The sequence below is a fragment of the Caretta caretta genome, chromosome 16, assembly GCF_965140235.1.
Source record: "Caretta caretta isolate rCarCar2 chromosome 16, rCarCar1.hap1, whole genome shotgun sequence".
Classification (NCBI taxonomy): domain Eukaryota; kingdom Metazoa; phylum Chordata; order Testudines; family Cheloniidae; genus Caretta; species Caretta caretta.
This window is the reverse complement of record NC_134221.1, coordinates 1,846,223-1,860,708: the sequence shown is the minus strand read 5'-3', so window position 1 is coordinate 1,860,708 and position 14,486 is coordinate 1,846,223. Positions and strand designations below refer to the sequence as shown.

Genomic DNA, 14,486 nt, shown 5'->3' with positions numbered 1-14,486 from the left:
AAGGCCCTATTAAAGGGTATATTTACAGAGTCCAGATCTTTGAACAGAAAGGACATCAGATAGTATCAGCATGTTTACAATACGAATAATAAAAGAAGAGATAGGCCTAACTGAACTAAAAATGTGACTGACTTGGCTACTGTATCTGTTTTAATATTTATTTTGTTATTGTGATGTTTGGTATTGTTCAACTCCACAAAAAAGTCTTCTATAAAATTACCCCATTTTTAATACTATTTTTACAGAGGATAAGATCTCCAGGGATGTAACAACTCATTCAGGGACTCATTTTGCTGTCCGATAAGTATTTCAGCACATAGATTATGTGCTTTAGCTGATACTTAAAGATAAACCCCACCACGGTCACTGAGTATTTCTCCATCACACAGCTTTGTGCATACTCTACACTGGACCAGGAGTAGCCAGAATAACTGGAAACTAGTAATCCTGTTAACTTAGTTGTAGAAGCCTCAGATCAAAGTTGGATCAGCAAGGCAATCGGAATTCCAAATCCTAGCTGCCTTCACCACTCCTCCAACTGTTAAGCAAGACCAACAACTACCTTTTAAAAATGATCCCCTCAGCACATTATCCAGGAACCCTAAAATCCTTGTAATGTCTGCATGCACAATGCATTTATTAGGAAGGCCTCTACACGCACTCTGAAACCAACATAACCCACATGTGAAAATGTCTCTTACAATCCTGAATACTAGCATGTGCTGCCTTTTCTGCTCCTACTAATGCATTCCAGTTCCCAGTAAGAATAAAAATAACAGCAAAGAAATAACCAAGGCAAGCATTTGGGCTACATTAACTCCCCTGCCCCTCCCACACACTTCCAAAGTGGATCAAATTAGAAGCATGGGAAAGGTATATATTTTTCTTCCATTTCCCTTCCCAAGCCTATGGAGGGCAGGTACGTGATGAGGGCTATGTACTGACAGGGGTGCCTGATACAGGAAAAAGGGTAAAATAGGAAGAAAAGGTGATGACGAATGGTCTGATCCAAAGCCACTGAAGACAATGAGTCCTTTTATTGTCTTCCAAGGGCTTTGGGTCAGGCTCTGTTCGAGCAGCAGTCAGAATAAACATCATATCTGGACAAAACACAAAAATGATCCAAGATGCTGTTCACATGGGGACCGATGCCCACAGCTTGCCCTCAGTTAAGACATTCTTCTTAAAATGGCTACCTTCTCCTATGGTTCTCAGTGGCACTCGGATGACAGGCAAAGATGACCGTTTACCTGCTCCCCAGTGTTCTTCTCCACCTCATCCCACAGGGGGCCATCATCTTCCCTAAGCGCAATTTGGGGGTGACCATTAGGAATGATGGGATGTGGGGGGGAGATTTTGAAAGAGGATGATTTTTTGTTTATCTGAAGAAGATTTTGTGCGTTAGCCTTTACTGATGGGAAAACTTCCAGCTAAACAAAATAAAAATGAAAACATTTACCAATAAGTGCAAGTATTTTTCTTCAGATATTACCTGTTGCACCAGATCTACTCAAATAGAGGGGGAAACTCAGATGTGTGGGTGCGTGTGAGCACACACACATGCACAGTGTAATGCAAAGTACAGGGGGGATGGGAAAACAGGTGTGTGCACATGCAGGGGACTGTGGAGAACAGGATGGAGGAGAATCGGGTGTGGGTGTGCAGAGGCATCTGGAGGACAGGAGGGACCGGGAATTTGGATTGGAACTCTGTGTGCATGCGCATGCACATAAGTATGTTGGAAGACAGAAGGAAAGGGGAAACTGGACCGAACACTGGCTGTTTCGTGCAGCTTCGATGACACAGCACAGCTTTAAACCCAGTGTAACTAGTCAGTATGTCTGGCCAGGCTACTTTGTGATGCGCCTGAGTTACATTAAGCAGCAAGAGTGTATCTGTGAATCTGGCCCTAAAAGGTTTAACGTTGATATTGCCGTCTTCCAATTAGAAATATCACATAGAATCATAGAATATCAGGGTTGGAAGGGACCTCAGGAGGTCATCTAGTCCAGCCCCCTGCTCAAAGCAGGACCAACACCAACTAAATCATCCCACCCAGGGCTTTCTCAAGCCTGACCTTAAAAACCTCAAAAGTAGGAGATTCCACCACCTCCTTAGGTAACCCATTCCACTGCTTCACCACCCTCCTAGTGAGAAAGTTTTTCCTAATATCCAACCTAACCCTCCTCCACTGCAACTTGAGACCATTACTCCTTGTTCTGTCATCTGCTACCACTGAGAACAGTCTAGAGCCATCCTCTTTGGTACCCCCTTTCAGGTAGTTGAAAGCAGCTATCAAATCCCCCCTCATTCTTCTTTTCCGCAGACTAAACAATCCCAGTTCCGTCAGCCTCTCCTCAGAAGTCATGTGCTCCAGCCCCCTAATCATTTTTGTTGCCTTCCACTGGAGGCTTTCTAATTTTTTCATATCCTTCTTGTAGTGTGGGGCCCAAAACTGGACACAGTACTCCAGATGAGGCCTCACCAATGTCGAATAGAGGGGAACAATCACGTCCCTTGATCTGCTGGCAATGCCCCTACTTTATACACCCCAAAATGCCACTAGCCTTCTTGGCAACAAGGGCACACTGTTGACTCATATCCAGCTTCTCATCCACTGTAACCCCGAGGTCCTTTTCTGCAGAACTGCTGCCTAGCCATTTGGTCCCCAGTCTGTGGTGGTGCATGGGATTCTTCCATCCTAAGTGCAGGACTCTGCACTTGTCCTTGTTGAACCTCATCAGATTTCTTTTGGCCCAATCCTCTAATTTGTCTAGGGCTCTCTGTATCCTATCCCTACCCTCCAGTGTATCTACCTCTCCTCCCAGTTTAGTGTCATCTGCAAACTTGCTGAGGGTGCAATCCACACCATCCTCCAGATCATTAATGAAGATATTGAACAAAAACGGCCCCAGGACTGACCCTTGGGGCACTCTGCTTGATATCGGCTGCCAACTAGACATGGAGCCATTGATCACTACCCGTTGAGCCCGACAATCTAGCCAGCTTTCTATCCACCTTATAGTCCATTCATCCAGCCCATACCTCTTTAACTTGCTGGCAAGAATACTATGGGAGACCATGTCAAAAGCTTTGCTAAAGTCAAGGAATAACACGTCCTCTGCTTTGCCTCCTCCACAGAGCCAGTTATCTCATCATAGAAGGCAATTAGATTAGACAGGCATGCCTTGCCCTTGGTGAATCCATGCTGACTCTTCCTGATCACTTTCCTCTCCTCTAAGTGCTTCAGAATTGATTCCTTGAGGACCTCCTCCATGATTTCTAGGGACTGAGGTGAGGCTGACTGGCCTGTAGTTCCCCGGATCTTCCTTCTTCCCTTTTTTAAAGATGGTGTGACAAAGCTCTGTCCTTGCCTCCGTGGGTCCCGCGTTTCCTGGCGGATTTCGCTAGCCTCAGAGGCTCACTGTGACCCTCCACGTAACCCTTCTTTCTCTCGAGACAAGGGTCACAGTCTACTGAGCCATTTTCATCATAAGCCAGCAAGGGAGGTGAGGGGAAGTTATCCTTCCTTGCACAGTCTCTGTTGTCTCCCAGTCTCAGTGATTTATCAGGGGGTGGGGGAGCCCGGGTCCCCCTTTTACTCCGGGCTCCAGCCCAGGGACCCTAATAGTATCAGCTATGGTAGCTGACCTTTTAGAAACATGACATGTACAATTCCCTGGGCTATTTCCCCCACAGCAGCCCTCACTTCCTCAAGCTCCACTTCACCCTTACCTCAGGGCCTCCTTCCTTGTGCCTGATATGGTGTGTACTACTCAGCCTCTCCAACAGCACAACTTCCTTCCACAGCTCCTGACACGCACACCCACCTGACTAACTGGGAAGCTTTTAACTAGTTTCAGCCAGCCCCGATTGGCTTCAGGTGTCCCAATCAACCTAGCATTCTCCCTGCCTTCTGGAAAGTTCTTAATTGGCCCCAGCTGTCTTAATTGACCTGGAGCTGCTTCCATTTCACTTAACCTGGTACCAGGGATTTGTTTAGCCTGGAGCCAATATATCTATCTCCCACTACTTTTCTATAGCCATCTGGCCTTGCCCCGTCACAATGGGCACTACATTAGCCTTTTTCCAGTCGTCCAAGACTTCCCCCGATCCCCATGCATTTTCAAAGATAATGGCCAATGGCTCTGCAATCACATCCGCCAACTCCTTTAGCACATGATAACATCCTCATTGAGTTTCTTTTTTATTGTTCACATCTTAATTTTTTAATTAAAAAAAGAAAATTTCCACACAAGAACTATATTAAAATGCAGTTAACATATCAGTGTTTTGGGGTAAAATACATTACAGGGATGTTTTAATTGTGCACAAAGCAACCCAGGAAAGTCACAGTTAAGATTAAATTTAAAAGCAATCCAAACATATTAACATCTGGAAAGTCAGTTAGAGAACCCAAACAGCTTTAACTCTGCCCTATAGTAACACCATAGCAAAAGAACAATATAATGTATATTCTAACATCAGTTGAATCTAATAAATTTAAGACTACAAACATGAATATGCTATAATCATAATCATATTAGGCATCACTAGAGGGCTGAGTTAAGGTAGTCTGCCTGTCTGAAATGTGAATTGCTAGACCCTTAACATGTTTGGATTTATTTTAAGTTTATCCCTAACTCTGAATTTCCTGGGTTTATCATTCTTGTTTTTTGGAATAATTAAACCATCCCAGTAATGTATTTTACTCTAAATTACTGACATGTACTCTCAACCCTAACCTGTGTTACTGCAGCTTTTGTTAGAGACCACTAAGATTAAAATAAATAAATGGTATATTTTAATGCCTTTATCACCTAATTCCTAATTTTAGCAATTAGCCCTAGATACAATTAACAAATCTGTCTCTTTTATTGAAAACTAGCAAATATTAGCTCAATTCAATATATTTATGAAATCCATTTTCTGTACAAAATCAATAAATACAGAAGGAGAAGGTCATTTATTTGTTAAAAATGAAATGCAAAAATTATCTCCCCATCCCTGCTAAACCTTAACCCCAATGTTCTTGTATAAAAAACAAACAGAAAAAGAAAAAAGTCCCTAGATTTCTAATGCAGAGAGCTTTGAGTGGGAGTTCTCTCAAGCCCAGGAATATTTCTGGTTGTCAGAGGCTAAAAAGATTATTTATTGTTTCCTTCCTAAACCCAGCTCCACTACCACCTGTTCAGAATTTAATATAAAGCTGTTAAACAAAACCAGAACTTTGATGCTGATTGCGAAAACAAGTTTCACTGTATCTGACCCGAGAAGCACTTACCTCTGATCCACAGGCAAAGGAATTTGATTTTTTTTTAGCACAGCTATCTTTTTACCTTTATAAGCTGTTTAAAAAATGTAAATAAAATAACTCAGTGGACAATAGAGCGCATTCATCCCCCAGAAAGACAGCCGCCACCCTTAGACATGAAATATCGCAGCACATTAAGTCATGAGACCCCGCTAATCAAAGCTGACAGGGCACTGAATGTGATTTCTGCTGAGACTTAGCGATATCATGGGGCACTGAAGCATGCACAGCCTGCCAGACTGCCCCGTTCATGTGACAATGGCTTTTATTCGCTAAAGGGGCCTGCAAGTGACAAGAGTCTCCTTTGTCTTTAGATTCCTGCATTTGGAGTGCAGGAGAGGTTCATTCAACCAGCCCCAGACACTCTTTGAAAGGCTGAAGTGTAACATAAGATGACCATGAAACACTAGCTTGCCTTCTGCCTACCCCTCATTCTTCTAAAGCACAGCCTGGCCTATTCAGCGTCTCTTCACAGAATAGCATCGTACTATATTAGCCTCTGGTCTGCTGAATTCCATCATTGTTTAAAAATACCGGTGGCCATCTTGGTTTTCATAAAGCCATTCACCAACACCGAAATGGAGAGCTCAAGAAAGACAGTTCTGAAAGACTACAATACTATCAGCGCCTTGGAGTCCTGCACAACACATGGTGTGCATGAATTTAGTCCAGGCTCAGCCTGAACACAAAACGGTCTAATACACAAACACTAGATAGCTCAATGTATGGTTTAGGACAACTACTGAAACTCACCTTGCAACTATGCTTGGCTCATGAAGCAGCTATATAAGAAACAGGAACTATATCTAAAGGCACCCCAGCTGGAACTGTATAAATAGACATTTTAAATCCCTCTGCTTAGATACTACCCTCGTTACCAAACAATAGCATACACTCTAATCGTCAGCTTTAAAACCCCTTTTTGTCAACACCATAGTACTGCATTCCATCAGCAGCTGCCATCAACTGCATTCACACCAGAATGGATACACATCCAGAAACTTGCCACACAGCCACTTCTGCCTTTTTCCTTAACTGCCACCTTACTTACAGTCAGAAAAATAAAGCTCCCTCTGTATGTTTTGGGAGCACTAGTGCCATCCAGTGGCCAGTGAGGCTCATCTCATCCTCGCCTACTCCAGGGGTGCCTCACAGAATGCATATACTACCTGCCACTATTACAGCAGAACCTCAGAGTTACGAAAACCAGAGTTACGAACTGACCAATCATACCTTATTTGAAACCAAAAATACGCAATCAGGCAACAGCAGAGACCGGAAAAAAAAAACAGCAAATACAGTACAGTACTGTGCTAAACATAAACTACTAAAAAATTTAAGAGAAAGCAGCATTTTTCTTCCGCATAGTACAGTTTCAAAGCTGTATTAAGTCAATGTTCCATTGTAAACTTTTGAAAGAACCACCCTAACATTTTGTTCAGAGTTACGAACATTTCAGAGTTACGAACACCCTCCATTCCTGAAGTGCTCGTAACTCTTAGTAGCAGGAATTATTCACTTCTGTGGCATCTGACAACAAAAGGGTGCTATCTCCAAATAATTCAAGATTTATCTTCCCATAACTATTTTTTATCCCCCCACTACTTCCATCCATAGCCACAGTATTCTAATAGCACTGGAGGAGACAACCCAAAATTCACAAATCCCAAGAGAATGCTTTGCTCAGCTGCACAAATTACTGTTATTCTGACAGATAAATTGGTTCAGCCTTCGAGAAGTTCTAATATTGAAGGCCATGGGAGGGATCAGTTCTCCTTTAGAAGTAAATGAGATAACAAGCACACCAGTCTCTGGGAACATCAGGGACTTCATTGTCTGCAGAGACACTGTTCTCTTATGCAATTTGTGAGGGGTGGGACATGAACATGTGAGGCAAGGATGCAGACCTCTGAAAAAACTGTGCATTGTTCACATAAGAATATTAAATGTGTCCAGTGGCCTAAAGGGAGTGTATTTCTCTGGAGTAAAGACTGAAATCTTGGTGCCCCATTCTATAGATAACCCTTAGGGTTTAAACAAGAAGTTGGAGAAAGCAGAGAATAATATCAAATATTTAGAAGGATTTCAACCTTCCGAAGACTTAAGGTGGGACAGAAGGGGGCGAAGAGGCTCACATCTGAATATTTGTTACTGCCCCATCTGAAAGGAGCCCTACAGAAGGCTACAGTAGAATCAGCACGGGGATAGCTCAGTGGTTTGAGCAGTGGCCTGCTAAACCCAGGGTTGTGAGTTCAATCCTTGAGGGGACCATTTGGGATCTGGGGCAAAAATTGGGGATTGGCCCTGCTTTGAGCAGGGGGTGGGACTAGATGACCTCCTGAGGTCCCTTCCAACCCTGGTATTCTATGATTCTATGAAAGCACAATGTAGACATCCTCACCATGGCTTGCAGCAGAGGCCTCATAGTCCTAGTGCCAGGATTGTCTGTCACATTCTGTTACTCTACTCTGTCTTGGAGCATACAGGCCCAGCACTTGCATTTGTTCTTTTGGCGATACTATAATTGGGAGGAAGATATGGGTAAGGGAAATGAAATAGCTCTGATATCCCGTGGACAACACTGAGAAAAAACACCTTATTTGGTTCTTCTTCTTAAGGAAAAAGGATTATGAGCCAACTCTTCCTGCCCAAGGAGTGCTCAAGTCAGGGAAAGGATCCTAGAAAAACAGCTTCACACACAATTTGGAGCTTTCCAGTTCAAAATGCTTGAAGGAATCTGCATTTTCCAAAAGATAGCAGTGAAAAACTCATCTGTGTCCCTGGAGCCTCAAATGTCCAGCAAAATCTTATTTACAATCACACTTGAAATTAGTCAAAACACTTTGATTCAGTAATCCCATGAAACAGAGAATCTCGCTGGCAAGATTTTCAGTCAGGTGATATATACCACAAAAGATGTCCCTCACAATATTCCATTACTGGTCAAAACCAGGACATGTGGAAGGGATATTTTTTTATTTTATTAAGCACCCAAAATAAAGTACCCAAAAAATTAACCAAATTCTTGCGAACCTCACAAACGGAGTTGGGTTTGACTGGAGTTGTGTGCTCACCCACTATGAGGCATGAGGTTGAAGGAAGAGTAAATAAGTATCACCAAGTACAACGACCATACGAAATTACACCACGCACAGCCCTTGCTGCCATTACAAAATAGAACTTACACAGAAACATAACGAAAAACAGGCCCAGACACAAACAGAATCAGAGCTCTCAGTGTGCAAATCAAGTTGAAAATCAGGACCCACCTCTTTGTACTTGCCCTTGTGGTAAATATGACCAACATGTCCAAGCAAACTGTTCTGGTCTGCTGTACGTAGCTGAAAAATGCCAATCAGCGGGTCAAGGAGATTAACTTGGCTCTGGGCTAGTATTCTGAATACTCGGGCCTGGAGTTTCTTCAGCCTCAAGCCAGACTAAGAAATCAGAGTCAAACACAGGTTTCATAAAGACCAACAGAATTCAATGACAGTACAAAATGTAGCTTTTTAAAATATCAGACAAGACAATGCATTGGAAAGGGGTTCTCCAGCTCCCCCTTGAACTTTGACACAGAAATCAGGGCAACACGCTACACACATCATAGGCACCGACTCTGTGGGTGCTCTGGCGCTGGAGCACCCACAGAGAAAAATTGGTGGACCCACCGGCAGCCAAGCTCCCCTCCCCCACCACCTCACCTCCGCCTCCTCCCCTGAGCGCAGCGCGTCCCTGCTTCTCCCACTAGCTCTCAGCGCTTGCCACCACGAAACACCTGTTTCGTGGCGTAACAAGCTCCGGGAGGGAGGTGGGAGGAGCGGGAACGCGGCTCACTCAGGGGAGGAGGTAGGGAAGAGGCAGGGCTGGGGCAGGGATTTGGGGAAGGAGTCCAATGGGGCAGGGAGGGGGTGGAGTTGGAGTGGGGACTTTGGGGAAGGGGTTGGAATGGGGGCAGGGCAGAGGCGGGAGGGAGCAGAACAGAGGTGAAGTTGGCGCCGGGCCAGGGGCAGAGGCAGGTTGAGCACCCACCGGCGCCAGCAGAAGTTGGTGCCTATGACACACATTACTTCACAGTAGCCAGTTAAAACAATATTAAATGTTGGTGGAGTAGAACTTGGAGAGGCCTGGTGCAAACATTAATCTGAGCATGGGGGAACACCCCTTTTTGCTAACTTCTTGCACTATTCACACCTCCAACTCAACACGAGAGTAAGAAACCAGGTCAGAGGAGGTTCCTTTTGTGGTACGTGCCCACAGTAGAAACAAACCTCGTGGCGCTTGCATCCACCAGCTCTCCACAGGCAACCCTTCCCTGCTATGCATGAGAACTCAATTTTATTCCCAGTCTTGTTCCCAGGCCCTGGAGCGGCCCTGAGGCAAAAGGATGGTGTCATGACACAATTACTAATACATACTTTCATACATAATCATTCTATTAAAACTTTGGAGTTCTTGACTCTCAACCCTGTGTTTGATTCAACTACAACAGACTGTAATGGCAGAAAATAGAGTTCTCGTGGCTCTGAATGGAGAAGCTGAACTCGCAAACTCAGGCAGTTTGAAAAAAAAAATGAAAAATGAAACAATACAAAGACAAAATCACCTAAAGTTCACAGGGAGCAATATAGAGAAAGGAAAAATCTCAAGGTATCAGAATGCAACAGGCCAAGGAAATGAATGAATTACTACTTTGATGACCCTACAACTTCAGCTTGATCACCCAAGCTACCAGGAAGATTCATATTGTTACCACTTTCAGCACTCTGAGTGACAGAAGCTGCTACCACATTGCCAGAGTTACATAATCATACAGTAATTGTCTTCTATGTGCAAAACTGGAAGAGCATACAGTGATTGGGCTTATGGGATGTTGGTTCCAATGGGAAAGCCTCCAGCCAGGGAAAAGACTGAAAGGTCCATATTCCAGCAAGGCAGCTTGATTTGGGGAGACAGAAATTCTAGGCAGTGGGAGGAAATGGGAAGATATTTTAGCACCATTGGTGGTGTTTCACTCTCAGGCCAGCGTCACTGGAACATGCTACCTCAGTATGAATTCCATCAGCAGGTCACGTTATGCTTGTGGGTACACTAATGGAAACTGGACTATGGAATAAAGTGATTGGAGGAGGGGGAGACAGTTTGGGAGCATGAATATCCCTCTCTCTTTTCTCCAGGCTCTGTCTCTTTCTCTCTCTAACCTGCTGAACAGCAGGATGTTCCTTTATCCAAAGTTGCAACTCATTGGTGATGTAATACCCCAGGGACTGCCCTTTCCCCTTCCAGTCACTGCTGCTCTCCAGCATGTCCAGGAGTCCTGCCAATGGGTCTTCCAGAGCTGCAAAACCCCGCCTGGTTTCTTCCTTGAGCTGCTGAGATACAAAAACACATTGTCATGTACAAATAGATTAGTGAATCCTCCCTTCCCCCAGCTCAACACAAAGATTTTTTATTATTATTTAATTAAATCTATTCAGAGAGGTAACTGTTGCTATTCAACCACCATCCATGCTTCTAGTGACTTTTCATGTCATTACAGATTCCTTCATGGCCCACTGCACCTCAAACCCAATGGGAAAAGCAGCAATTGTCCACACTAATTATCCCATAAAGACAGAGAAGTTGTTCTGCAGGACAGACAAAGGGGCTTAGGATTTGGAGGAGGCGGGTGTTATTGGAGACAGTAAAGGCAGGCAGGTTTACAAACCCTATTATCTACACTTCTAACATACCTACAGATAAGAACACAGATTAAAAAAAACAACTCTCCATTCCTGCACTGTAAACGTTTATATTCATCACATAACCACTGCAATCACAATTATGCAACACCTTACATTAGAGTGGAAAACCCTGAGACTAAAATAGTTAAGGTTTTAAATACAGGATAAAACATTTACCATCAGACTTGCTGAAAACTCAAATAGCCTTATCTGAAATTCAATTTCCCCTTCTCCAAAGAAGGGTGAGGTATTTGGTTTAGGCTACCATTGCCATTTTAGAGTGGACATCTCATTAAAGTTATAAGATGAAAAGTTTGGAACATGGACAAAATTGATGTTATAAATCTAAGTAATTTCAGGGTGATCTGTTTAAAAAAGTTAAGGAACTGAATGCTCACTTTGTGAATGTTAATAGGCATCTTACTACCCATCTGGTCTAAGTGATAAATTAACAGTACTAGGCAATATCTTTATAATGTTTACATTAGAGGATAGTTTCCAAGAAACTCAGAGGGTTGGCAGGGAGAAGAAGTGGCATCCTTCAGTAGCCCCATAAGTACCTTTCACCACATGGGGCACGTACTGGCATGGAGCAAGGGGAGAGCAGAGACAGAAGAGAAGAATTCAGTAACAGCAGCTGCTCTCTTTTTTCTGGCTAAGAAGCAAAATCTGAAGGGTGTTGATTTCTGCTTCTAAGTTTTACTAATTTATTCTACATGATGATCCCAGTTGCAGTTTCCAATGGAAACAGTATAAAAAAGACGGAAAAATGACGTGGAAAACAAAAGAACATCTAGAGAAAATATGCCAGTCAGTTTTTTTTCCCTTTTTATTCATCTAAAATATGTATTGGAAGACAGTGTGATTTGCCAGTAATTTTCTGTATCCCCTTTCATGTTGGGAAAACCTTGAGACTATAACAAATATAAATCTGTTTCTCTTTCCTGGGTTATCAACTGCATCAAGAAGAATACTGATGACTAACAAAGATGTGTGTTTAGACAAAAGTCTGCTAAACTAAGTCTCCCTAAGTATATTTCCCTGTGGCAAGAGATTGTGATGTCAAACACAGGACTCTAACCTCACTGCAAAATTCAGCAGAAGGAGAAGCCAGGCTACAGTGGAACGTCAACCACAAATATCTGACACAACAGCCAAAGGAAAACAAAGCGACTAGCCAAATAAACTGCACTATGTATAAATGGTCTCTTTTTTCAAAGCCCCACTTCAGCACATTTGGGATTGAACGAGAGCTTTCTCCGCCCAGCTCAGCATCTCCTTTGGCTGGAGTCAGAATCCGAGCTTTGGCAAGATTCACCACAGAACACAATGGCCTTGTAAGATAGCAAGTCCTCACTCTCACACACATATCTCAGAACAGTTGCAAAACTGGCAAGATCAGCAATGACAATATGTCTGGATTGATTTTTGATTAAGGATCACTCAAATATTCTAAGCAGTGGGAAAATCTCTCTTTTAAGTCTGCTAATGATCTAAGGGAGTGATAAATGGTATGACAAATTAGAAGATTGGGCCAAAAGAAATCTGATGAGGTTCAACAAGGACAAGTGCAGAGTCCTGCACTTAGGAAGGAAGAATCTCATGCACTGCTACAGACTAGGGACCGAGTGGCAAGGCAGCTGTTCTGCAGAAAAGGACCTAGGGGTTATGGTGGACTAGAAGCTGGATATGAGTCAACAGTGTGCCCTTGTTGCCAAGAAGGCCAATGGCATTTTGGGATGTATAAGTAGGGGCATTGCCAGCAGATAAAGGGACATGATCATTCCCCTCTGTTCGACATTGGTGAGGCCTCATCTGGAGTACCGTGTCCAGTTCTGGGCCCCATACTACAAGAAGGATGTGGAAAAATTGGAAAACGTCCAGCGGAGGGCAACAAAAATTATTTGGGGGCTGGAGCACATGACTTCTGAGGAGAGGCTGAGGGAACTGGGATTGTTTAGTCTGCAGAAGAGAAGAATGAGGGGGAATTTGATAGCTGCTTTCAACTACCTGAAAGGGGGTTCCAAAGAGGATGGATCTAGACTGTTCTCAGTGGTAACAGATAACAGAACAAGGAGTAATGGTCTCAAGTTGCAGTGAGGGAGGTTTAGGTTGGATATTAGGAAAATCTTTTTCACTAGGAGGGTGGTGAAGCACTGGAATGCGTTACCTAGGGAGGTGGTGGAATCTCCTTCCTTAGAGATTTTTAAGATCAGGCTTGACAAAGCCCTGGCTGGGATGATTTAGTTGGGGATTAGGTCCTGCTTTGAGCAGGGGGTTGGACTAGATGACCTCCTGAGGTCCCTTCTAACCCTGATATCTATGATTCTATAATTGTATGTAATGTGCAGAAAGTAGTACATGAATGAACATCTGAAATCAGAGATGAAAATACCTATTAGGTCACCATGCTTATCACTCTGCCAGTGCAGGATTCTTCCCTAAAGTACATTTGCAATTATGTGGCAAGTCTAGCAATGATTCACATGACAAGGCTGCCTTGGGAGACTATTCCACAGCCTAATAAACCTCATGGTTAAGAAACTTTTGCTGATGTCCAGTCTATTTTCTTTTGCCCATTAGTCTGAGTTACAAAAGCAAAGAACCTTCTGCTAATCCTGATGGATTACTCAAAAATTAAGTTTATTTCTCTTCTATGTACAAATCATTGAAGTCTCTAAAATCCCAGAATTGGGGTCCTAACCTAAGGTAGAGATCTACTTTTCAATCAGTGTTCAAGGGGTGGAGAGGTGGGGGAGGTTAATGGAAGTGATTAATTCTCTTTAGCACTGACAGGAATCACATACATAAGCCACCGCACCCTGTGCCCGGTTGAAGCAATAGGTGCCTTGGTGAAATCAATGTATCTAATCTTTAACTTTACTCATTTACTGTTAATTCAAGGTTAGGGTCACTTTGCTTCAAATTATTTTATCTGGAACAGTGATGATGTCAAATGGTAGATAGGGGTGGGGTGAGTGGTTAGAAATTCAGGGCCTTATTCTGTTCTCAAATGAATGCATGAAGTTTCCCTTGGCATCAACACGGGACACAACTGTATATCTGAAGGTAGGAAATGCCCCAAAAAACTGATTAGTACCGTTGCGTGGCAGCAACCTGATGACAGCTGAGAGAGAAAAGTGTGTGTGTCTGTCTGTCTGTCATATATCAGTGCAGACATCAAGAGTACAGTCCCCACATTAGAATCACTGAATCATTTTACCCCTCATCGTCATTGCCATGCTTCCCTGTCTCCTGCCTCATCTATACAAATGACTTTTCTACTGGTCTGGAGGCCCATCTTTCAGTTTCAAAGAGAAGTGGTTCATCTGCACTGGCAGATATAGAGATATGTCAGTGTAGTGAGTGGGATCCATGTGGCTGTGCATGCTTGTCATGAGCCCACACGTGTACGATGAACATTTAGTCTGTAAGGGGGTCTGTCTTCCTTT

General features: G+C 43.3%; 1 protein-coding gene across 14 annotated transcripts in view; it reads right to left on the bottom strand.

Annotated features, from left to right (window-relative positions):
• The window catches only part of EXD3 (exonuclease 3'-5' domain containing 3), a 564,575-nt gene that overhangs the window by 401,219 nt on the left and 148,870 nt on the right, over positions 1-14,486 (bottom strand). For 10 of the 14 annotated variants that reach the window (XM_075120432.1, XM_075120430.1, XM_048822833.2 and 7 more), the window contains 2 exons: positions 10,513-10,683; positions 8,584-8,751 (listed from right to left, as the gene is read on the bottom strand). The exons of 1 other annotated variant lie outside the window; for it this stretch is intronic. In XM_075120432.1, the coding sequence (XP_074976533.1) occupies positions 8,584-8,751; positions 10,513-10,683 (339 nt within the window). Of the gene's footprint in view, positions 1-5,284; positions 5,506-8,583; positions 8,752-10,512; positions 10,684-14,486 lie in introns of those variants that run through there. 3 more of the 14 variants (XM_075120431.1, XM_048822834.2, XM_075120441.1) reach the window with 2 other exon arrangements.